Source organism: Octopus sinensis, linkage group LG3 (assembly GCF_006345805.1).
Source record: "Octopus sinensis linkage group LG3, ASM634580v1, whole genome shotgun sequence".
Lineage (NCBI taxonomy): Eukaryota > Metazoa > Mollusca > Cephalopoda > Octopoda > Octopodidae > Octopus > Octopus sinensis.
Window position 1 is genome coordinate 27,589,427 of NC_042999.1, and position 25,000 is coordinate 27,614,426.

The 25,000-nt window shown below is 38.3% G+C and overlaps 1 protein-coding gene across 2 annotated transcripts in view; it reads right to left on the reverse strand.

Moving 5' to 3' along the window:
- Positions 1 to 25,000, reverse strand: part of LOC115209780 (stAR-related lipid transfer protein 3-like) — a 133,906-nt gene that overhangs the window by 82,504 nt on the left and 26,402 nt on the right. Inside the window, exons 1-2 of one of the 2 annotated variants that reach the window (XM_029778297.2) lie at positions 19,749 to 20,026; positions 2,668 to 2,786 (exon numbers count right to left, since the gene is read on the reverse strand). In XM_029778297.2, coding sequence (XP_029634157.1) covers positions 2,668 to 2,786; positions 19,749 to 19,806 — 177 coding nt within the window. In that variant the 5' untranslated portion in view covers positions 19,807 to 20,026. Of the gene's footprint in view, positions 1 to 2,667; positions 2,787 to 19,748; positions 20,027 to 25,000 lie in introns of those variants that run through there. The other variant, XM_036500916.1, reaches the window with a different exon arrangement.

Here is a 25,000-nt window from a genome sequence, read left to right on the forward strand (position 1 = left end):
CGTGATCAGAGATGCACATATCGTCAGCCACTAAGGGACATGCTCAACTGGTTAAGGTCAAACAACTGACAAGCAAATCTGTGGTATTGAGCAGAATATTTGCTGTAGCCCATCTTTTATACCAAGACAAAACAATGTACATGATAACACTTCCAATCAGTTAAGATCAGAAGCCATGAGAGCCACTGCCTGGTACTGCATCAGGGCATTTATTATCATTATTATTATTATTATTATTATCATTGAGTGAGAGAGCAGTTCATGCCATCAAAGTGACACTGGGGTAAAATATACGAAGCCCAATATACCCATCATGACTACCCGTCTGATAAAGGTACACCAGGCACATGCATCACAACCATATGTGCGCGACATGGTGATCTCATATCAAGATAAACAGCACATGACCTTGCAGGTGGGGCCCAGTTAGAATTTTCTTCAGGTTGAGTAGCCCATCCCGCTCAAACGGTCCCTGAATAAGGGTTGTTTAAGGATGTTGAAAGAACCACCCATGTTTCCAGAGGTAAATTATTCAAACCCCAAAGAATCCCTCTCAACACATGGCTATGATGCTCCCCAACTACTTCTGCTCGTGATCAGAGATGCACATATCGTCAGCCACTAAGGGACATGCTCAACTGGTTAAGGTCAAACAACTGACAAGCAAATCTGTGGTATTGAGCAGAATATTTGCTGTAGCCCATCTTTTATACCAAGACAAAACAATGTACATGATAACACTTCCAATCAGTTAAGATCAGAAGCCATGAGAGCCACTGCCTGGTACTGCATCAGGGCATTTATTATCATTATTATTATTATTATTATTATTATCATTATTATTATATTATTATTATTATTATTATTATTATTATTATTATTATGATAAATAATATTAATACGCTAACGTTTTGTTTTTGTACTTACCTGTGGTGTGTGTCACTTCAGAGAAATGGAAAAGTGAGAGGGAGAGGAGGACAGAAAGGAAGTAAGAGAGGGAGAGTGAAAGAGACAGTGAATGGTAACGGCATTCATCGCAAGAGAAGTAGATACATAGATACATATACACATTGATAAAGCAAAAGCGGGAGAGAAGAGGGACATAAAGGAAGTGAAAGAGAGAGGGAAGGAGAGAGAGAGAGAGACAGAGAGAGAGAGTAGATACTTAAATCAGTAGATACACACTGCAAATATTGGATATCAATTTCACGTTTGAAGACAACTGAAACAATCCCAGTCAATTTCTTTATTAACCATGAGGTTGAGAAAAAGCGGGGACGATACGCAGTCAGACAAAACAAACATTGGGGTCAGGGTATCGAATGAGACGAAACGTATGAATAAACAAACAATTAAAATATATACAACTAAATGAGAATGAGTGATTTACAAAAAAATAGAGTGGAGGACACGGTCGAACCCCACAAACCACATACTCACATTGAAGACTTTGCTTTCTCCTTTTTATATTCTCGATTAAACAGGTTCTTTCACTCGCAACATACTTGCTATTGACTTCCATCTTTTACGAAACACACTTTGCGTCAGGCATTTCTTCTCCAGCCTTATTTTCAGTTTCATGTGGAAAACGAAAAAGTCGATTAGCTCGAGACTGGAGATGAACATGCCTGTTGCAATTCCTTCCATTCTCGTCTTCCATACTACCTCTTTTGCTACAGCAACTACCAAGAGAAAACAGGCTCGCTCCTCCCTATTCAGGGAGGTCGGCGAAACGATCTTAATTACAGATTCGCTCGGCAGTCGTACTCTTCTCGACTGCAACAGCAGGTGTTCGACATAAGCCCAAAGCTCAGTCACCTTGGGGCATTGCACAATCGCGTGCAGGACAGTTTCCCTGTCCTGCTCGCATCTTACACAAACCGGCAAAGGTGCACACCCATGTCTAAAGAGCTTATCTCGAACCGGTAAAGGTCCTCTGTAACATTGCTAGGCCAGGAACTTTTAGTAATTATCCATACATACATACACACATGCTCATGTATGTATATATATGTATGTAATAGTGTATGTGTATAGGTATGTATGTATGCATGTATATCAATGAAAGAATGTCACCTCTGCTTGTTTTAAACGCAACTCTCTTGCGATATTTATTCTGTCCGATTTGACGGATAACTTTTCTCTCGCGTCGTAGTAAACGAAGTGAGACAATGCTTAACCAATTAGAAAACAGCACCTAATGATGCGCAGGCGACATAAAAAATATAAATAACTAACTAAACTTACAAATCTTTATATATAAAAGTCAAGTTGTGTGTCTGTCTCCTACGATTTAGATTCTTAACTACTCCCACATTTTGCGGTGCAGTTTAACCAAAACCGGGTATCTTATAGTCGTGATTCATATCGAGCCTTCTGGGTATTAGCGCGCGTCTACGAAAAGTCTACGATTAAAAAAAAAATTTACCATCATTTTTTTCCATTTTAATGCCTTTTTTCGCTATTATATAAGGGAAGTAACTCTCTAAAAATGTCTACGATGAGTCAACGATTTTTAAAAAATTTACCATCATTTTTTTTCCATTTTTAATGCATTTTTTTGCTATTTTTTGCTATAACTCTCTAAAAATGCTTATATAGTTATTTCCCTTACAAACCCGAGCAACGCCGGATGATACTGCTAGTAATAAATAAAAAATTTCGAACCTTGTCTTTCAGAGATCGATCCTGGACACAAATATCATTTTCACAATGTAATTGTTGTAATTTCTCTTCCGTCTCCGTGGTATCTTCATCTTCGTCGTCACTTTCTTCATTGAAATGCACTGTGTAAAAGATAATTATATTCTCATACAATTCGGAAATAATTTCTGCGTCAGCGTAATAACGAATCCACAAAAGTTTTCAAAAACAAAACAAAAAGAAAAAGAAAACAGTAAAATTAAAATAGAATTAATTTTATTTTGTAGAGATAAAAGTAATGATCACTCCAACCCCTCTGATGATGATACTTCGTCAAGAAATGATGAGAGACAAACGTTGAGAAGAAAATATTTTTTACTTCTACGGTTTTCCTCTGTGGTTTTTGATGAAATAGTCTGAAGTACTGAATTCTCTCCTCTCTCTCTCTCTCTCTCTCTCTCTCTCTCTCTCTCTCTCTCCTCTCTCTCTCTCTTCTTTATTATATAAAATTAATTACTCTGTACTGTTGTGTGCTTTGTTTTTGTTGATATATTTCTGAAATCTGTGAGTAAAAGATGCCTAAAAGTTCAAATTTATTGGCGGATTACTATGACACGCAAGAAGATTGGTGGGATCTTTTCGGTTTGAACGGCAGTTTTTTCTAGCGGTGTCATATGAAATTGTCACCTATAATTATGACCCTAGTATCGATCTATTGCATTTCAGTCTGTTTTAGGGTTAGGGTTAGGGTTAGGGGTGGGGGGAAGGGTAGCTTTTTTTCTTCTCAAATGTAAATAAACCCAATCTGTTTCTTAAACGTATTCATACGGCACAGAATTTTTTTTTTTACCTCAATAGACGTCAGTGATTGGTTGAAATTGCAGAAATTGAAGAAAAAAACAACAAATATCTTACAAACTATAGAATTTTCTCAATAAAGCCGAGAGAAAAAGATGTTTTATAAACACATTCTACCAGTATACGAAGTTTAAAATTTTTTAGTTACCTAGAAATTATGTTAAAAACTGCCATTCAAACCGAAAAGATCCGATTGGTACATAGACATAGGAAAATAAAGACATAAGTACAGTGCAGAAAGGATTATAGGAAGAGGCAAACATGGGACAGTAAAGAGGAGGGAATCCATTGATAGGGAGACATGGAAGTAGAGAGAGGAAATGTTGAGGAAGGCAAAAGGGAACAAAGAGGAATAGAGCAACAGAAGAATATGTAGATATAGGGGTACACAAGGAAAGACATAGAGGAACAGAGAAGGAAGAGGCGTATGGGGGGAGAGAGGGAGAAAGGGGAAAAGGGGAACAGAGTGACAGAGAGATTCAGATGCAATAACAGATCAACAGAACACAACTCGAATTAAGACAACAACGCAACACAGCACAGCACACTGACATAATACAACACAACAGCACAGTGGGGGCGCAATGGCTCAGTGGTAAGGCAGCGAACTCGCGGTCGTAAGAACGCGGTTTCGATTCCCAGACCGGGCATTGTGAGTGCTTATTGAGCAAAAATACCTAAGCTCCACGAGGCTCCGGCGGCGGGGTGAACCCCGCTGTACTCTTTCACCACAACTTTCTCTCACTCTTTCTTCCTACTTCTGCCACAAAGCAGAGGAACCATGGTGTAACCCACAATGGTGTGGTAAACTTTCAGACCCTCGTCTAGATTGCGAATCCTCTGTACCCCCAGGATGGTTCAGTTCTCTCCACCCGTTAATAAAGACACCGTTTACGGAATGAGGATAACCACGTAGCTTTCGCGCCCGTGCAACCGCCAGTCTATCGTGGGCGGTGGGTGGTGGGTCTATCGCGTGTGGTCCCGATTGGAAGAAGAAGAAGAAGAAGAAGAAGAAAACACAACACTGCAACACAATACACCAGCACAACACAATATAGTAACATACTATAATACACAGCAGCAACACCATACGTTAGTACTCACACGTACGGTCGATTTCCGCCCATAATTGTTTTTGCAGTTCATGAGACAAATATATCCTTATAAAGTACCACAAACCCCTAAAATCCAACATTTAACGGTTTTGCCTTTATTATATATAACTACCTATTTATTGGTAATGTTTCAAGGCACCACTTCTGTTTTATGGTGACCATCACTGAAGAAGCCATGTTAGGCATAGCATGAAAAAGTTTCTAAAACTGCTTAAGCATTTAACACAATGAATTGGCAGGGAGGAATTACAACCAGGAGGAACCACGTCCGGTTTCGGCCCCTACTCCTCTACCGTTTTGACGTGGCGGGGCCCCTCCTTTCGGAGGTGTCTTCAGCTTTGGTGTGAGTTAGGCCTCGTGTTATTTTTTCTGACTTTGTGTGCTCCGAGCCCAAATCTCAACGAAGTCATCGCATTTTGACCACTCAGAATTCAAAATTCATAGATTCGAAGTCAGATGGGTTTTTAAGTCTACCACATAGGTAGTACGCTTAATTCGTTATCCGGTTTGGTGTCACAATCTGGCGTTTTAAGTTTCTTTTGCAGAGTCCATTCTATTGCAAGCACTTGGATCGGCACAACGTCTTGAGGATACCGTCTTCTCTCTCACTAATATCGGGGTTTCTGTAAAGTATCATAAGTACTTAATAATAATGAAATTATTGTATACAGTGCTCAGGTGCACCACAACTTGTCAAAAAGTGCGTATAAAGTATATGAAGTAATGTACAAATGTCTGGAAAGCGAACAATGTATGAGTCAGATACATGCTTGTGTGTGTATGGAGGGGAGAAAATCAGGTGTAGTGTTGGCGAATCTCAGAAAGCATGGAAGTTTTGAAGGATGCACTGCTCCGACAACTAACAACTGATGCCGGCAGTCTGTTCCATGCTTCAGCAACTCTTAGCGTGAAAAAATGTTTCCGAAAGTCATAGGAACTGTGCTGTTTTCTTACTTTGTAAACATGTCCACGGGTGTTAGACAGATGGAGTTTGAAAAGGTCGTCAGTGTTATTGTTTGTAAGATGGTTAATAGTTTTATGGGTGTCAGCCAAGTCAGCTGCCAGACGTCGGAGTTTCAATGTATCCATGCCCGGGGAAGTAAGGCGTTCAGAATATGGCAGATGCTTTTAAATCTACAGATTTTAAGTTCTTTGTAAATCCTCTGTTTATATTTACCCAGTATCGATAAACTTCAGAAATTCAAACAAAACGAGGATTTGCATACTTATTCTTAAATGTGTATAGGTGTGTGCGTTTGTGAGTATGTATGCATGTATTTTCCAGGGTGTATATATTGAAAAACGAATGTTACTCTTGTTTGTTTTAGACGCAACTTTATTGTGATATTTATTCTGCCCAGGTTCGAACCCAATGCTGGTCGTTGTTAAATGCGTCTTAGAAATTCAATTTAACCCCCCCCCCCAAATACTAAGTCGTGTTCGGTGTACGGAATCAAGGGAGATCACTTAACGTTAATTGATGAAAGTAACCTCCCCTGAAATAAAATACTAATAATTATTTTGGATTGTAGGTCATTGCTTTTTATATAGGTTGGTAGATAGATAAGTAGGCTTTCGTTTTTTGTCCATATAAAAAAATAAATCAAATAAAAATAAAAAATAAAAAACGTTTCAAAATTTGGCATAATACCAGTAATTTTAGACGTTTGTGATAGTGAGGTAAGTCTATTACATCGACACAGTGCTCAGCTTATCTTGATTTAAACAACCCCGAAAGGATGGAAGACAAGGTCAACTTCGGCAGGATTTGAAATCAGAACGTAATAAACCGACAGAAATGCTACTAAGCATTTTATTCGACGCGCTAACGATTCTGCCAGCCCACCGCCTTATACATATAAAATAACAATGAACTAAATGCAAAATTAAATCAACCAATTAATCGTTATTGATCGGTAATATTCGGCAATCACCGGCAATAACAAACACAAAGGCTGGTATTTTTCTTGACTGAGTTATAGAATATGGGAATAAACAGCGAACTCCTCACAAAACGAGAAGGATCACAGAGAAATGACCTGCCACAGACCCACTTTTTAAGAATTCATGTGTAGTGTAAATAAAAGTCTATTTGCCAACGAAGTAGTCTGTGATTACCAAAATTAATTATACTGACTTAAGATTTTATACATATTTTATAAAAAACTAGCAGTATCGCCCGGCGTTGCTCGGGTTTGTAAGGGAAAAAATAGCAAAAAAATGCATTAAAAATGGAAAAAAAATGATGGTAATTTTTTTTTAAATCGTTGACTCATCGTAGACATTTTTAGAGAGTTACTTCCCTTATATAATAGCGAAAAAATGCATTAAAATGGAAAAAAATGATGGTAATTTTTTTTTAAATCGTAGACTCATCGTAGACGCGCACTAATACCAGAAGGGCTCGATATGAATCATGACTATAAGATACCCGGTTTTGGTTAAACTGCACCGCAAAATGTGGGAGTAGTTAGGAATCTAAATCGTAGGAGACAGACACACAACTTGACTTTTATATATAAAGATAAGCCTGATATTTTATTGCTTGTAATTTTATATGTATATACATCAAAACGTTATAATGTGCAGGTGAGTGTGCGTGCGTAAGAGCGTATTTGTGTGTGCGTGCGTGTATGTAAAAGCACGCGGAGTTCTGTTTTTGATTCGGAATGCTCACAGCAGCCATATTCCTACCGCTCTATGTCACGCTGGTGAGACCCATATTGGAGTACGGGATTCAAGCCTCTTCTCCTTATCTCCTCAAAGACATACATCATCTCGAAAGAGTCCAGAAGCTGGCTACCCGCATGGTTCTTGGTCTCAAACATTTGTCTTATGAAGAAAGGCTGAAGACGCTCGACCTTTATTCTCTAGAAAAACGACGACGCCGTGGTGATCTCATTCTTGCTCACAATATCATAAGCGGAAAGTGTAACATCTCGAAAGAGCTGTTCTTCACTCCTGCTCCAGAGCGTCGGCTGCGGGGTCACTCCGAAAAGCTCTATCTGCGACGATTTCATCTCAATCGAAGGAAAGGGGCTTTCTCCGTCCGGGTTGCGGATCCGTGGAATAAGCTGCCGGACGAGATAGTGAAGATGCCGACGACCGCTCGGTTCAAAGGCTCCCTTGACCAGAAATGGCCCGAACTCTTTGCATGAACACCACCCTGTACATAACTCCATGTCCCCCTACATGGCCTTGCTTTTTTTGCTTTTAAATTAAGTACCAGTTACACACTGGGGTCGATATAATCGACTTAATACCTATGTCTGTCCTTGTTTGTCCTCTCTATGTTTAGCCCCTTGTGGGTAATAAAGAAATAGGTATATCAGATGGGGTGCAATCAAAGTGGAGGATACTGGGATAACTGCATACTGGGATAATTGCATGGAAAAGGAAGAAACCTATAGGGGGATAATGCTGGGTTCAGTGTATTCAGGGTCGAGCAGCGCAGGTTTCGATTATCTGCTTTAAAGGATAGGAGCTGAGGCTAGGGAAAGAGAGGGGGTGGTAACAGGGTGAATATCAGAAAACAGAAGTTACAAAGGAGAGTAATGTGAAGTGATTGAGCAGCAATGTGGAAAGTGCGGAAGAAGGGAATTCGAACAACGGTCTTGTAAGTGGATGGATCTCATGCGAGTAACAATACAGGTGGGATATTGGTTTTGATGGAAGATGAAGCCAGCAACATGTTTGGGATATTCACATAGGACAAAATAGGGATCTTTTCGGTTTGAACGGCAGTTTTTTCTAGCGGTGTCATATGAAATTGTCACCCATAATTATGACCCTAGTATCGATCTATTGCATTTCAAGCTCTTTTAGGGTTAGGATTAGGGATGGAGGGAAGGGTATCTTTTTTTCTTCACAAATGTAAATAAACCAAATCTATTTCTTAAACGTATTCATACGGCACAGAATGTTTTTTTTTACTCAATAGACGTCAATGATTGGTTGAAATTGCAGAAATTGAAGAAAAAAAACAACAAATATCTTACAAACTATAGAATTTTCTCAATAAAGCCAAGAGAAAAAGATGTTTTATAAACACATTCTACCAATATACGAAGTTTTAAATTTTTTAGTTACCTAGAAATTATGTTAAAAAACCGAAAAGATCCCAAAATGGTGCATTTATTTCACTTTACTTTCTCGCAGAGGTGCTGGAGATGGAGAAATTGTAAAAAGGATATGACAAATTTGGTGTAATGGATTATGAAGAAAAGACGACGTGGAAGTGAGAGTCAAAGAGTCAATTAGTTGTAAGCCGACGTGAGGAGGTGGCGGTCATGAATAGAGACTGGGATATCTAGAAAATTAAAGGTTGTATTACAGATGATAAGGGTGAAAATTTTTGGTGTTGAATATGAAAAGTGTAAGTCGCTCCTATTGTGAATGAGGTATTGGTGAGACCATCAGTGTATTGACCATATAAATCAGAGGTCGATCCAGTAAAATTAGTGAAAAATTACTTTCAACATGGCGAACGAACAAGTTGACGTAAATGGGGCTCGTAGGTAACTCTACTCAGAGAAAAAGATAAGATCGGCACAAGACCAGCCATTCTGGAAAGAGTATACCCTGATGGAGTTTTTATTTATTTTCGACCCTGGAAAGGTAAAAGCCAAAAGCCTGGTATTTATCCTATCGGTTTATTTTTGACGAACTGCTAGTTTACGAGGACTTAAACACACGAACACCAGTTGTCAAGCAGTGGTGAGGAAGAAAAACAGACATAAAGACACACACACACACATACATGTATATATACGAGGGTGGACTGAAAAGTTTTTTAGGCTGAGTAAGGAGTTATCATACAGAAATTAAACTTTGTATGCATTAAATTCAAAAGTTTACTAATGCTAACAGCATTTTTTTCTTTCCAGATAAACCCACAATGGATACAGAATTGAGGACTTGGAAAAATGGTACCAGAGACATTTCGGGAAAATGGATAAAATTTGTCACCATAGTATTATCAAATATCTGCAGAAAAAGGGGTTAACCCCCACCCAAGGACGTTCATGCTGACATGGTTTCTACGTTAGGGGATGATGCTCCAGCTTTATCAACTGTGCGAAAGTTGGCAGCTGAATTCAAGAGGGGTAGACAGAGTCTTTAAGATGACCCAAGGTCTGGACGTCCTGCCACAGCCACCACCCGAGAAAACATCAACCTATTTCTTTATTACCCACAAGGGGCTAAACACAGAGGGGACAAACAAGGACAGACATAGGTATTAAGTCGATTACATCGACCCCAGTGCATAACTGGTACTTAATTTATCGACCCCGAAAGGATGAAAGGCAAAGTCGACCTCGGCGGAATTTGAACTCAGAACGTAACGCAGACGAAATACCGCTAAGCATTTCGCCCGGCGTGCTAACGTTTCTGCCAGCACGCCGCCTTAAACATCAACCGAGAAAACATCAACCATGTTCACCGCATGGTGATGAATGATAGACGTTTAAATGTTAATCAAACGAAGGTGTTCCTGCTTCACCTAGGACAATGCCGTTGCACACAAGTCTGTGGTTGCAATAACTGCTGTGCACGAATGTGGCTTTGAACTGGTTGATCACCCTCCTTATTCTCCTGATTTGGCACCTTCTGGCTACTTTCTGTTCCCGAACGTGAAAAAAACACTCGTTTAGAAAGCAGTAACAGACAGAGGATGAGGTCATACCTGCTGCTGAGGACTTTGGGGGGGGGGTTCAGGATGAGAGCTTCTATACCACGGGTATCCAAGTGCTGCGACACCAATGGAAGAAGTGTATAGACAGCAGAGGAGGCTATGTCGAAAAATAGAACACGTTTGGTCAATTTCGACCATTGCATCGTGGTCAGCCTATGAACTTTCCAGCCTACCCTCGTGTATATATATATATATATATATATATATATATATAGTTGTAATTTACAGAAAAACAAAAGACGAAGACAGGTGTATGAACAACAAGCAGGTGTATCAGTTTGACGGTCGGCAAAATGAGAAAGTCTTTTACGTTTCGAGCCTGCGCTCTTCAAGAGAAAGTAATATGAGACAGAATTTATAAACTCGTGGATTTAGCAATCAAGCATGGCTATATAAATAAATATATACACACACACACACACACACACACACACACACACACACACACATATATATATATATATATATATATATATATATATATAATATATATATATATATATTCTGGAGGGAGATACGAATTCGCTTGTCTATATAAATGTGGATATGCTAGTGGACTGATATATCTTTCGATGTCGCCTGGTCGAATATAAAATAGGTAAGTTTTTTCCTAGCATTTCTAGATTTATGGGAAATATTATGTTGATAAGGAAATGAACTTTACGATTCTAATCCAGAAACGATCGTCCATAATTAATCCAGTAGACTGTGTGATTTCATTGTCTTCCTTCTTTTTACCATATATGAGTTACAAATACTGTTGTTTGTGGAGACTTATTTTTGTAGTAATAGTAATAGTAGCCCTTTGACTGCTATTTCTCACTTTTTCGGTATGTGGTTTAAGCAACTTGTTGCAAAAAACCCTTTATTATAATTATATAAATTTTTACCGAATATGGTCCTTTCCATACCGAAATACTACTAGGGGAAATTTATTGATTTTATTAAATTAATTATATTTCACCCTTTATCTGTATTATATATATATATATATATATATATATGAGAAAAAAAAACCTTCACACCAGGATCGTCCGAGCGCTCGCCAGTATATCCAGCTGGAAACGAGTACTTAGCCCTTCTCAGAGCCGCAGCACACGTCACAGCAGTGCTAGAAACCAGAGAAACTAACACCACCTAAGGCGTACAAAAACGGAGATCAGGTGAACATCCGGGAGTCATGACTCGGATGTGGCCCGACACCCTAGAGTGTCAGAAGTTAAAGGCCGAAGCACTTGCCTAAAGGGAGTTTCTCCTCTCAGGACCACCTGCTGTTACACTCTTCCCGAGTTTCTTTCCACTTATATATATTACGTCAAATGTAAACAAACATAATTTTGGCCTTTGAAGTGTTGAAATGCATTGTAAAACAAGTAGAAAGATAAATTTTTCAACGCGGAAATACTGATGGCTGGATGCTGACAAATTTTTATGCCCTAAAAAGGATCTTATCCTATATACGGTGTTCTATCAGTATTAACGCGTTGATAACATGTTATATATATATTATATATATATATATGTATGTATGTATACATATATATGTATGTATGTATGTATATATATATATATACATATATATATATGTATATATATATTATATATATATATATATATATATTTATGTATGTATATGTATAAGTATATATATATTATATATATATATATATATATATATATATGTATACACATATATATATATATTTGTATGTATATGTATAAGTATATATATATATATATATATATATATGTATATGTATAAGTATATATATATATACATATATATGAATGTATGTATGTATGTATATATATGTATGTATATGTATAAGTATATATATATATGTATATGTATAAGTATATATATATATATATATATATATATATATATATATATATATATATATAATATATATATATAAGAAGGGGTTCTTTTCAGTTTCCGTCTACCAAATCCACTCACAAGTCTTTGGACGACCCGAGGCTATAGTAGAAGACACCTGCCCGAGGTTTCACTCTGTGGGATTGAACCCGGGATCATGTGGTTGGGAAGTAAGCTTTTTATCATAGAGCCAAGATTGTACTTAGTCCGTAAAGTGATGATTAAGTATCATATGACAATATGGTATTTACCTAAGGTCTTTCGATTTAACCAGTTCACAACTAATAATAATAATGGATTCTAAATTAGGCACAAGAGCTGTCAGCAGTTTTTGGCGAGGAATTATTCGATACCATCGATTTAAATTAATTGACCGGTTCTTTATTTTATTGGCTTCCGACGAATGAATGAAAAAGTTGAGAGCCGCAAGATTTGAATTGGGAACACAGAGTCAGAACTACTGCAAGCAATGTTGTTTGCGTTCTAACGATTCTACCAAACTGCCACCGAACAACATTGCAGTACAAGCAAATACAAATGAGAATGAACATTGGTATTTATTTTCATATCACTTTATATAAGCACCAAGAAATTTGATAAAAGTTAAATTACAATTATTGTACGTGGTTGTGTGGTAATTAGCTTGCTTACTAACCACATGCTTCCGGATTCAGTCCCACTGCGTGGAACCTTGGGCAAGTGTCTTCTACTATAGCCTCGGGCCGACCAAAGCCTTGTGAGTGGATTTGGTAGACGGAAACTGAAAGAAGCCCGCCGTATATATGTATGTATATATGTGTACGTGTGTGTATATGTTTGTGTGTCTGTGTTTGTCCCCCCAACATCGCTTGACAACCGATGATGGTGTGTTTACGTCCTCGTTAGTTAGCGGTTCGGCAAAAGAGACTAATAGAATAAGTACTATGCTTACAAAGAATAAGTCCTGGGGTCGATTTGCTCGACCAAAGGCGGTGCTCCAGCATGGCCACAGTCACATGACTGAATCAAATAAAAGAATAAAAGAATAAAAGAATATGTTATATTTCCTAATACTACCCATGATGGCAAAGTAAGCTTCCAAATTTACTTGTCGTATGATGGTAACAATTATTTAGAAAGACAAAGGAGAGAAAGGAGATGAAAAAGAAAAGAAAGGAAAGGGAACAAAGTGTGTGAGGGTAAAGAAGCGTGTCCCAGAACATTGACTTAACTTGTTGGTATGTATTTATCCCGGTCGCTGCTATTTGTGCGTGTGTATGTAAGAGTGCACAAACACACACACACACACATATTTTTTATCGTTTACTTGTTTCAGTCATTAGATTGCGGCCATGCTGGGGCACCGCCTTGAAGCGTTTAGCCAAGCAAAATCGGACAGAGAACTTACTTTTGGTAAAGCCTGGAAGTTATTCTATCGGCCTCTTTTTTTTTTTTTTTTTGCCGAACCAAAAATGACCGCGATGGCGTTGTCGTGGAATGCGAGATTTACGGTGCGTGGAGTGTAACAGATACTCACACAGACACAAATACACGCACGCGCACTCCCACACACACATACACACATGCAGAATAATAGGAATAAAATAAGAAAACATAAAAGCAAAGGCATTAAAAAAATATGAAAAACAAATACATCAACAAATAAGAGAAAACAACAACAAAAATAGTTATGTCGACTGTCATCGGAGCTGCGTACGTTGGCCATTTAGGTCAATTTGTAAAGAAGTTACAGTCAATGGTATGCAAATAATTTGCAGGCATGACGCTTAGATACGCCAACACACATACGCCTGCGCGCTTAAACTTACACTCATAAACACAAACATACGATGGCTCAGTGTTTAGGGAAGCGGACTCGCGGTCGTAAGATCGTGGTTTCGATTCTCGGACCGGGCGTTGTGAGTGTTTATTGAGCGAAAACACCTAGAAGCTCCACGAGGCTCCGGCAGGGGTTGGTGATCCCAGCTGTTCTCTTTCACCACTAATGGCGGTGCCCCAGCATGGCCACAGCTTGTGAGCTGAAACTAGATAAAATGATAAAAAATGATAAAATGATACCGGTGTGATATGGACTCTTGTGTATATGAATAGGGGCAGGCGTAATCGTGGGGTATGAAGTTGGCTTCCCAACCACATTGTTCCGGGTTTAACCCCACTGTGTACCACTTTGGGTAAGGTTCTTCTACAATAGGCCGGGGCTGACCAATGCCTTGTGAGCCGGTGGGTTTGATTGACGGAAACTGAAAGGTGCGTGTCGTGCATGTGTCCATGTGTGCGTGCGTGGGTATGTGCTTGTGTGTGTGTGTGTGTGTATGTATATACGTATGTATGTATGTATGTATGTATGTATGTATGTATGTATGTATGTATGTATGTACGTATGTATGTATGTATGTACGCATGCAAGTATCTGTGTGTGTGTGTGTGTGTGCGTGCGTGCCTGTGTTTATGGCTGTCGTCGTAATCTATCGGTTCGGTAAATATCCATCGATAGAATAAGTTCTAGGCTTTACCAAAAATAAGTACTCGGTTCGATTTGTTCGACTAAACCCTTCAAGGTGGTGCCCCAGCATGGCGGCAATCTAATGACAGAAACAAGAAAAAGATTTAAAAAATATAGAAATATATTTATACACACATGCACACATAAATAATAGTGAATGCATGCCAACGAGTCAAGTTATTAGTTAGTTAGTTAGTTAATTAACTACATCAGTAACATTGTAACACTAATTTCCATTTAAAGAAAAAACAAACAATACTTGGTCTTTGTGTCGTTTTGTATCGGCTGTGAACAATGGTCTTGTGAATATATTGGTTTTGTCGGGACTGCTACTTCAAATGTATATCAACATTACGATTTAAATAAACCTTGAGCGTCTCTTCTCGCGCATGTAATGTATGTGTGTGTGTGTGTGTGTGTGTGTGTGTGTGTGTGTGTGAAGTGTAAGTGTATGAGTGTTTGTGTGCATGTGTGAGAGAAAGAGAGGAGAAGAAAAGAGAGAGACGGTTACATATATATCTTTATATATAAAAGTAAGGTTGTGTGCTGTCTGTCTCCTACGATTAGATTCCTAACTACTCCCACATTTTGCGGTGCAGTTTAACCAAAACCGGATATCTTATAGTCGTGATTCATATCGAGCCCTTCTGGGTATTAGCACGCGTCTACGATGAGTCTACGATTTAAAAAGAAATTTGCCGTCAATTTTTCCCATTTTTAATCCATTTTTGGCATATATAAGGGAAGTAACTCTCTAAAAAATTTTATTAAATCTCAAAACGTAAAAAGCTACAGTAACACCCCCCTCCCTTTGTGGTTAGCCATATTGAGATGGCTATTATATTTTACATATCCAAAAATGCTTATATAGTTATTTCCCTTACAAACCCGAGCAACGCCGGGCGATACTGCTAGTACTATATATTTGTGAAAAGGGCGGACGTTGTCTCACAAGCAGTTGTGCAAGCAAAACAGTTGCTAAATGTGGTCAGATTGACCTGAAAATTTGCATACCTATGTTAAAAATGCTTGGAAGTTTGCATGGCAACTTTGAGTTTGCTCAATTGAAAGGCGTGGCCTCAGGGCAAAAATTCCTCATCTTTAAAATGTGGCCTGAGTAGTCCCGAATGAAATCGGGTTATAATACTTGTACATATATATACCTTGAGAGGACCTCTCATATGGACTTGTGGTTGAAAAATGGCGATATAAATTAATGTTTCGACCAGGAAACCCTGAGCAGCAATATTTAATAAGACTTCTGATTTTTATTATAATATTATATATATAAACTAGACTTACTACCCAGCGTTGCCTGGTAAAGTATTCACGGAATTGTTTGCCATTTTGTATATATATTTAACCTAACTTCTGGGACTTATTTAATTGGAACTATCCAAATAATAGTAATCAATTTACATGAGTAGGAGCCTTTTTTAAACAATTTTTATCTTGAAAATCACCTGTTACTTTTGTCATAAAGTGAAAGAGAGGAGAAAGCGGAAGATGGACGTGTGAGAGAGAGAGAAAGAGAGAAAGAGAGAGCCACTTACACATACATGAGGACACACACGTTCTCTCTCTCTCTCTCTCTCTCTCTCTCTCTCTCTCTCTCACACACACACACACACACACACACAGATTCAAAAAAGATGTACGCATACGTATTGATGTATGTACGTATACATGACAACACAACCCCTTCACTCACTCCCTCTCTTCTCTCTCTCTCTCTCTCTCTCTCTCTCTCTCTCTTTCACACACACACACGTCCATTTCATATACATGTTCATACATCTTTCACTTTCTCCTCTCTTTCACTTTAAAACAAAAATAAATAAATAAATTTTTTTTTACCGAAATTAACGAACTCCGGATGATGAAATCACTCCTTTACTTGTTTCAGTCATTTGACTGCGGCCATGCTGGAGCAACGCCTTTTAGTCGAGCAACTCGACACCGGGACTTATTCTTTTTGTAAGCCCAGTACTTATTCTATCGGTCTCTTTTTGCCGAATCGCTAAGTGACGGGGACGTAAACACACCAGCATCGGTTGTCAAGCAATGCGATGGGAACAAACACAGACACACAAACACAGACACACAAACACACACACATACATATATATATATATATACATATATACGACAGGCTTCTTTCAGTTTCCGTCTACCAAATCCACTCACAAGGCATTGGTCGGCCCGGGGCTATAGCAGAAGACACTTGCCCAAGATGCCACACAGTGGGACTGAACCCAGAACCATGTGGTTGGTTAGCAAGCTACTTACCACACAGCCACTCCTGCGCCTATTCAGTTAAAAATATTTCTGAATGATTAAAATATTATGAACGTCAAGAAGTCGACGGCTTTTTTTTTTCTTAGAGAGCGCGAGGACTATGTGTGCGTATATGTCATAGATAGCGGACGTGTGTTTGTGTCGATTGACACATCATAACATTCATTATACGTGTGTGTATTCTGTATGTGTAAGTGTGTTGACCTCACGGAAGCCGATTGAATTGAGCCTCGGGCATTGTTCAAGGTGTTGGAGCGACATACGTCATCCTCATTAGCCTGTTGTAGCCCTTCTTTCCTGCTACAGCTTCGTAGACTGCGCTGCAGTTGTCCATGTCACGTCTTACAGCTTTTGTAATGTTCGCAGAGTATCCATAATGTACCTCACCTCCGCCTTAAGCCTCCCATTAACTAGTACCTTATTTTCAACCTGTCATACATCACTCCCCTGGACTTCACTCCCTATTACGTTTTTGCTGTAGTTGTCGACTTGCAGTTTATCGTGAAGGACATCAAACACGCCAATTCTCAATAATCTTGGAAGTTTTGTAAGTTCCAGGTAAGAATTCCGTCTTTTATAGCCATAACAGATAAACAATATGTTTGCGTTGTCACACTGTACACCATCTCATTAATCGCTGTGTGTCAGAAAAACATGGTATAACCCGAAGATTGATCTGCGTCGCGTCTCGTCGTTCGGCCTACTCCCTGTGTGCACTAAATTTCTTCGATCGACTGACCGAGAGACAAAAAAACAACAACAACAACAATGATAACACAATAAGAGCTGAGCAAAAGGAGGAACCGCATAGCCTAACTAGCTAGAGATAAAAGCCAAAATTACCTCGAACAAGACTATTCTGCTGTCTTAAATAGAATACATATGGTACAATGTATTCTTGAAGCACCATATCTACAGAAGAGATTGTCACAACTGGGATGCCTTTTGTTCATAGGTCTGCGTGATTCGGAGACCGAAAGAAACTTTGTGCCCCTTTATAAAATTCCTCTCAGAAAGCCTATGTATAATGTATTGGGTCATCCCATAAATAACGCGGGTTTTTTTTTTCTCAGTTGCATGACCTAAAATTCGGAGTGGACGGGATAAACTTCCTACATCAATTTGCTATAAAAGCAGGAAGTAATTTTACCTTGTTCTTATTCTTAATGCAAGTTTTGAAGAGTGGAATTCGACTTTAACTGTTATTTTTCAAAGCTATAATGGAAGTGACAAATGAGCATATTCGGTATATTTTGCTTTAAGAGTTCAATAAAGGCAACAACACAACGGAAAGAGCGAGGACTATTATTGCAGTATATGGGTATCAGACAACTAGCGTGAGCCAGTGTCAACGGTGGTTCTAGAAATTTCGAACCGGAAACTACAGCCTAGAAGACGAGCCTCATCTTGGAAGATCTGTAGAGCTCGACGAGGACATCCTGCAAACCCTGGTGGAACAAATTCCCATCGTAACTGTTGAGGAACTAGCAGAGAAGCTTGGATTTGGTCATTCAACCATTCATCGATACCTGCGTGCCATTGGAAAAGTGAGTAAATTGGGTCAATGGGTTCCTCACAAACTTTCTGAGTTTAATCGCGCGCAGAGAGTGAATGTGTGCTCTTCTTTGCTGTCACGCCACATGAATGAAACTTTTTGGGACCAAATAGTGACTGGGGACGAGAAATGGGTTCTCTATAAAAATGACATGCGCCGAAGACAGTGGGTAGGGAAAGGAGAATCACCGGCACCCCAAGTTAAAGAAGGTCTTCATCCATGTAAAGTGCTGTTATCTGTTTGGTGGGATAAGAAAGGTTTAGTCCACTTTGAACTTTTAAACCCAAACCAAACGTTAACAAAGGAGATCTACCTCGAGCAGCTTAAGTCAGCGCTTGAAGAAAAATAGCCATCTTTGGTTTCAAGACGAAAAGTGTTCTTCCATCAGGATAATGCTCAGCCATGTACAGCAAGGATAACATTCGAAAGGCTGGAGTAATTTGGATGGGAAACGATGCCCCACCCACCATATTCGCCGGACATTGCCCTATCTGATTATCATTTATTCCGCTGCTTTCAAAATAGTTTGGACAGAAAAAAATATGAATTCTGTAACAAAGTCAAAACAGTACTTGGGGAATATTTTTCGGGCCTTGCAAGTCTACCAGATAGATGGAAGAGCATTGTAGAAAATAAAGGAGAGTATACTTTAGATTAAAAAAAAGAAAACTTTGTTTATCTTAATTCTGAAAAATAAAAGAAGTATAAAGATCCGCATTGGGGAAGCACTCCGTCGGTTACGACGATGAGGGTTCCGGTTGATCCGAATCAACGGAACAGCCTGCTCGTGAAATTAACGTGTAAGTGGCTGAGCACTCCACACACACGTGCACCCTTAACGTAGTTCTCGCGGATATTCAGCGTGACACAGAGAGTGACAAGGCCGGCCCCTTGAAATACAGGTACAACAGAAACAGGAAGTAAGAGTGAGAGAAAGTTGTGGTGAAAGAGTACAGCAGGGATCACCACCACCACCCCTGCCGGAGCATCGTGGAGCTTTTAGGTGTTTTCGCTCAATAAACACTCACAACGCCCGGTCTGGGAATCGAAACCGCGATCCGATGACCGCGAGTCCGCTGCCCTAACCACTGGGCCATTGCGCCTCCACCAAAGATCCGCATTATTTATGTGATGACTCAATACATATGTCGGTGCGTAGATTGTTGTACATATATTTATAAAATTCCAAAAGCTTAACTTACCATTCGCTAAATCTCCGTGCAGTAATGTATTACATAAATCCTGCTGTTCACCTGACATGTTTCCCGAACACTTGCTAATTGCCAAATATCAATAAATGAAAGGTAGAACAAAGGCAATTACCAAATTCAGTAACAGAGCGTTAATTATATTTAGAATAGCTATCAGATTAAATTTCTGTATTTCAAAGTTCACAATTCAATACAGAAATAATGAATTCTAATGCGTTCTTCTCGATAATCAGAGCTGAAACGTACTCACTACCTGCTGACTTTCTGATATAGCTTATCGTTCGATAGACTTTATATATTGTTAAGATATGTGCGTGATTGAGAAATGGTGTGATTGTATACGCACGGTTGTACGCTTCAAATGTAAAGTAGATCACTGTATATAATTTAAACTAATATCAGTTTCATAAATTGATATCTACTAAAAAAAAACGATTGTTACGTGGTCAGGTGACTTGTTAAAAATAACAACCTAGTCTCTTTCCTGTCACACACTCTTTTGACTTAAAAAGGAAATGATATATTGAATAACTAGCAGTATTGCCCGGCGTTGCTCGGGTTTGTAACGGAAATAATTATATAAGCATTTTTAGAGAGTTATAGCCAAAAGACAGCAAAAAAATGCATTAAAAATGGAAAAAAAATGATGGTAATTTTTTTTTTAAATCGTTGACTCATCGTAGACATTTTTAGAGAGTTACTTCCCTTATATAATAGCGAAAAAATACATTAAAATGGAAAAAATGATGGTAATTATTTTTTAAATCGTAGACTCATCGTAGACGCTCGCTAATACCCATAAGGGCTCGATATGAATCACGACTATAAGATACCCGGTTTTGGTTAAACTGCACCGCAAAATGTGGGAGTAGTTAGGAATCTAAATCGTAGGAGACAGACACACAACTTGACTTTTATATATAAAGATGTACACCTAAATCCACTATTTCTGGTAATTAGAAGAGATGGCCATTGGTAGGATGACTTTGATAAGAGTTCTGCTGAATTGGGATTGAACTGGAGTTGTTTCTTTATGCAGAAGTATTGGCGGAGGCATAGCTTTGTGGTGGAGTTCGAGTCACAGTGGAGTCCGATTCACATTGGACTTCGATTCACAGCTGAAGGATCTCTGCAATAAGTGTGTAAATCTGAGAAGGGAACATGTTGAATAAAATCATAATTTCTTCTACCCAAAGCCAGCAACTTTTCAGCACCCTCTCGTCGGTATATTTGTATGTATGTATGTATGTATGTATGTATGTATGTATGTATGTATGTATGTTGTATGTATGTATGTATGTATGTATGTATGTATGTATGTATGTATGTATGTATGTATGTATGTATGTACGTACGTATGTATGTATGCATGTTTGTATGTATGTATGTACGTATGTATGTATGTATGTATGTACGTATGTATGTATGTTTGTATGTATGTATGTATGTGTTTGTATGTTTGTATGTATGTATGTATGTATGTATGTGTATGTATGTATGTATGTATGTATGTATGTATGTTTGTATGTATGTATGTATGTATGTTTGTATGTGTTTGTATGTATGTATGTATGTATGTATGTATGTTTGTATGTATGTATGTATGTACGTATGTATGTAAGTATGTTTGTATGTATGTATGTATGTAGGTATGTTTGTATGTATGTATGTACGTACGTATGTCTGTATGTATGTATGTACGTATGTACGTATGATGTATGTATGTATGTATGTATGTATGTATGTATGTATGTGTGAATATGTGTATGCGTGTATGTATGTATGTGTATGTGTGAATGTGTGTATGTGTGTGTACAGAAAAAAGGAAGTGAGAGAAAGCGAGAGTGAGAGAGAGAATATGTGTGTCTGCTTGTGCGCACGTGCACATAAAACTGCTGTGCCACTTTAATTACTCTTCTGTCACTTTAATTTCTTCTCCCCGCACCAAGGTCACTGGTCTCTTTTTACTCGATTTTACTAAATAATACAAGTTTTTACTGATGCAGAGCAACACCAATCTCTCTGGAGACTGACCATATGTGTATTTACATGTATTGTATCTCCAAACAATATTCAGTTTCTAAGCACATCGCCTATGTTGTAGAGCTGAAAAAGAAGTAATTTCTACTCTTCTCCTCTGGAAGCCATCTACTCGCAATACTAGAGGGCGCACACTCTCCTACCCTGATGTAATCTCCAGGGATACAGGCATCCAGCAACAGGACCTCCGTAATGGCATGATGGACCGTGAAGTCTGGCGTAGCATGGTAAATTCCATTATCTCGACCACGGTCGAACAATGATAATGATGATGATGCAATTTACGAATCAGGACGCTAAAACTATAAAAACCACGAGAAGGTGGATGCAAAAAGTGGAAGGTGAAAAAAGAAAACGGAAAGACAAAAGAAAAAGGAAAATTATGGTCATGTCCCGTTTGACCGTAAGGCTAGTTGTTGTAGAATGATTCAACAGAGAGGGGGCCCAAAGTGTGTGATACAGCAGCTCAATCCGGAGATTTGTTCATATGTTTGCATTTGCTGAAAATTTCTTATCTGGAATTCAAGTGCTGTGCAGTTCTTATATCTAAACGGGATATGCAATCTTTCAGCTACGCACAAGTTGCCTTTTTTAAATCCATTTACATATAGCATGAATTTTTCTACGATTTTCCACTTGATTGTATGTGGCGTGGAGTTGGTCTTCAAACCTCATACGTAGCTGGCTAACTTAAACGGCTTTACTTTGTCTTTGTACCAGAAAGAAGATAGGTGGTTAGCATAGCGTCTTTTGAAGTCGCCTTCGTATAACCTCATATACGACGGAATTTTCGACGTACGCCTGGTCAAGTGGGCGATATTCAGCTCCTCGACAGTTACAATTGGGAATGGAATACTGGTGATGTTTATACGAGATGATGTTCTTCATAGTGAGGCAGCAACTATGTGATATTTTAATTGAGCGTTTGTTAAAGATATTCCTGTATTAGTGATTTTCTGGAAAATGCTTATCTAAAAGAAACAGGTATTTCTTACCTACCTTAGCTTTAACATTTATGGGGTAGGGGACCGAATTATTTTTATGTATATTTATGCATATTTTTATGATACATATTTTTACTAGAATTGTTGTAATATGTTATCTTTCACGCCACTGTTAGCTAGGGGTATTGTTATAGTAGGAAGCTGCCTCATCAAAGCTTTCTTTAGAAGAAAAGCGATGGGATATCCTATTACTAATGTTAGCTATCAGATTTTCAAACACTATCGGGGCTGACATGACTGTTTGTGTATGAAGAAGAGTGTCTCTTTTGGTTTATGGTACAGTTTATAAAAGTGGGAACTTAGATCTAGGGAATCATCTAAAAAATCGACTTTTGACAGATTAATAGCAACATTAATTTTGAGGCCTAATTGACTAAAGGTCTCAATGTATTTTTTCCTAAATCTAATATGTGTGACTATTAGAGCCATGAGATATTTCCAACCCATCATCTAGGAATTCACTGCTCCCGCAAATAATCGGATATTAACGAATTTTAACTAAGCCTACCGGCTACACACACTCTCTCACGTGCTCACACACACTCACACACACAAACACACATGCACACATACATGCACACAAGCTCTCTCTCTCTCTCTCACACACACACATATGAATATGTGTATACGTTTGTGTGCATGTGTACATATATATATGCATATATATTACGTATGTACGAACGTATCTATATGTATGCGAGCCTGTGTTTGTATGTGTCTCTGTGGGTGTAAATCTATGTTGTTACGGTTCGATGTCTCTTTAAATATCGTAACTTTAAGGCTCGGTGAAAAGACATCGATAAATTAGTCCTGGGATCTATTTGAACGGTTAAACCTGCGGAAACAAACTCCAATACATGTGCACTCTATTAAGCGAAACTAGGCATAGAATAATATTATAGATTTCTGTGGGGGTGGTGAGAGAGAGGGAGTGCATTCTGTGTATAGGTACTAGTATTTGTTTCTTGTCGAGTTATAATAAAAACCTTACATTAAACAAGAATTTCGACCTTCTACGCCTTCACTGGACTGTAGTACATTTGAGTTCAGCTTGGCTTTGCGTAGACTCTGGTAAATTTGGTCTTTTTTTTCTAGAGTAAGTGAAGCAATGTATTGGTTTGTCCGGAATGTTCGTGCCAATTTTTAAAGAAAAGAAAAAGGTCAATAAATACTTGCCATTACATTTTTAATCAACAAAATATGAACCATTTTGTTGCACAATGTGTCTCCATCTTTCCTTTAACTTGAAAATACCCTCTTCCCAGAATTGAAGTGATTTCATGGCAAAGAATTCATCAAGGTATCTTTTTACGTCATCCAAGGAATTGAAATTTTTACCATTAAGACTATTCTGCAGAGACCTGAATAAATGGAAATCCGCAGGAGCAATATCTGGTGAATATGGAGGGTCGGGTAACACATCCCAGCCGAGCTACAGCAATTTTTGTCTGATTCCCAAAGCATCAAGTGCCGAAAATGAACTTTCTTATCTTCCATTTTAAAGTGTTACAGAATTAACCCAGCTTATAGGAACATAAATCTTCTTCCACGAAAAGATAGCTTAAACTGTGCTCTAAATAGAGGTGTAGCCAAATCCTATTTTATGGACACAACCATGTTCTAATATAAGTCGGAAGGTAAGCTACTATAAATCGGCACGAACTTTCCAGACAACCCAATAGAATGATAATTATGTCGAAGAGTGAGTTCTGATATTGTAGATTTCATTGTCTAAAGTTGAAGTTGGCTATAGTCCAGATTTCAGTCAAGAGTGTAAAATTTTGTAATAAGGTGTATATGCTTCAGGTATTAGTGCTGTTTTAGTTATTCTTTTTTCCTTTCTTTTTTTTAGACTTCACAAAACAATTTAAATCGATGACAAGATTAGATGGCTAGCTGATGTCTAAATAGGGTTTGATTGATATTAATTTATGTTGAACACTAGATAATTTAAGCTCTTTGTCTTAGAAGTTGCTATTGTTTACTATTTAGAGTTCTCTCAAGCATGTAAAATTTTGTAATCGGGTGTGCTTGTTTAGGTGTGTCAGATTTAGGTCAAGTGTTCTTTGTATAGAAAATTGGTTATTTTGTGTTTTAGGGTTAACAAAGTGTTAGCTGAAAGATCAGTTGTTTAACAACTTTTTAACGTAATAAAATTACTTGATTTCGATTTACAAAATTCAGCCTTTGTGTTTCGGG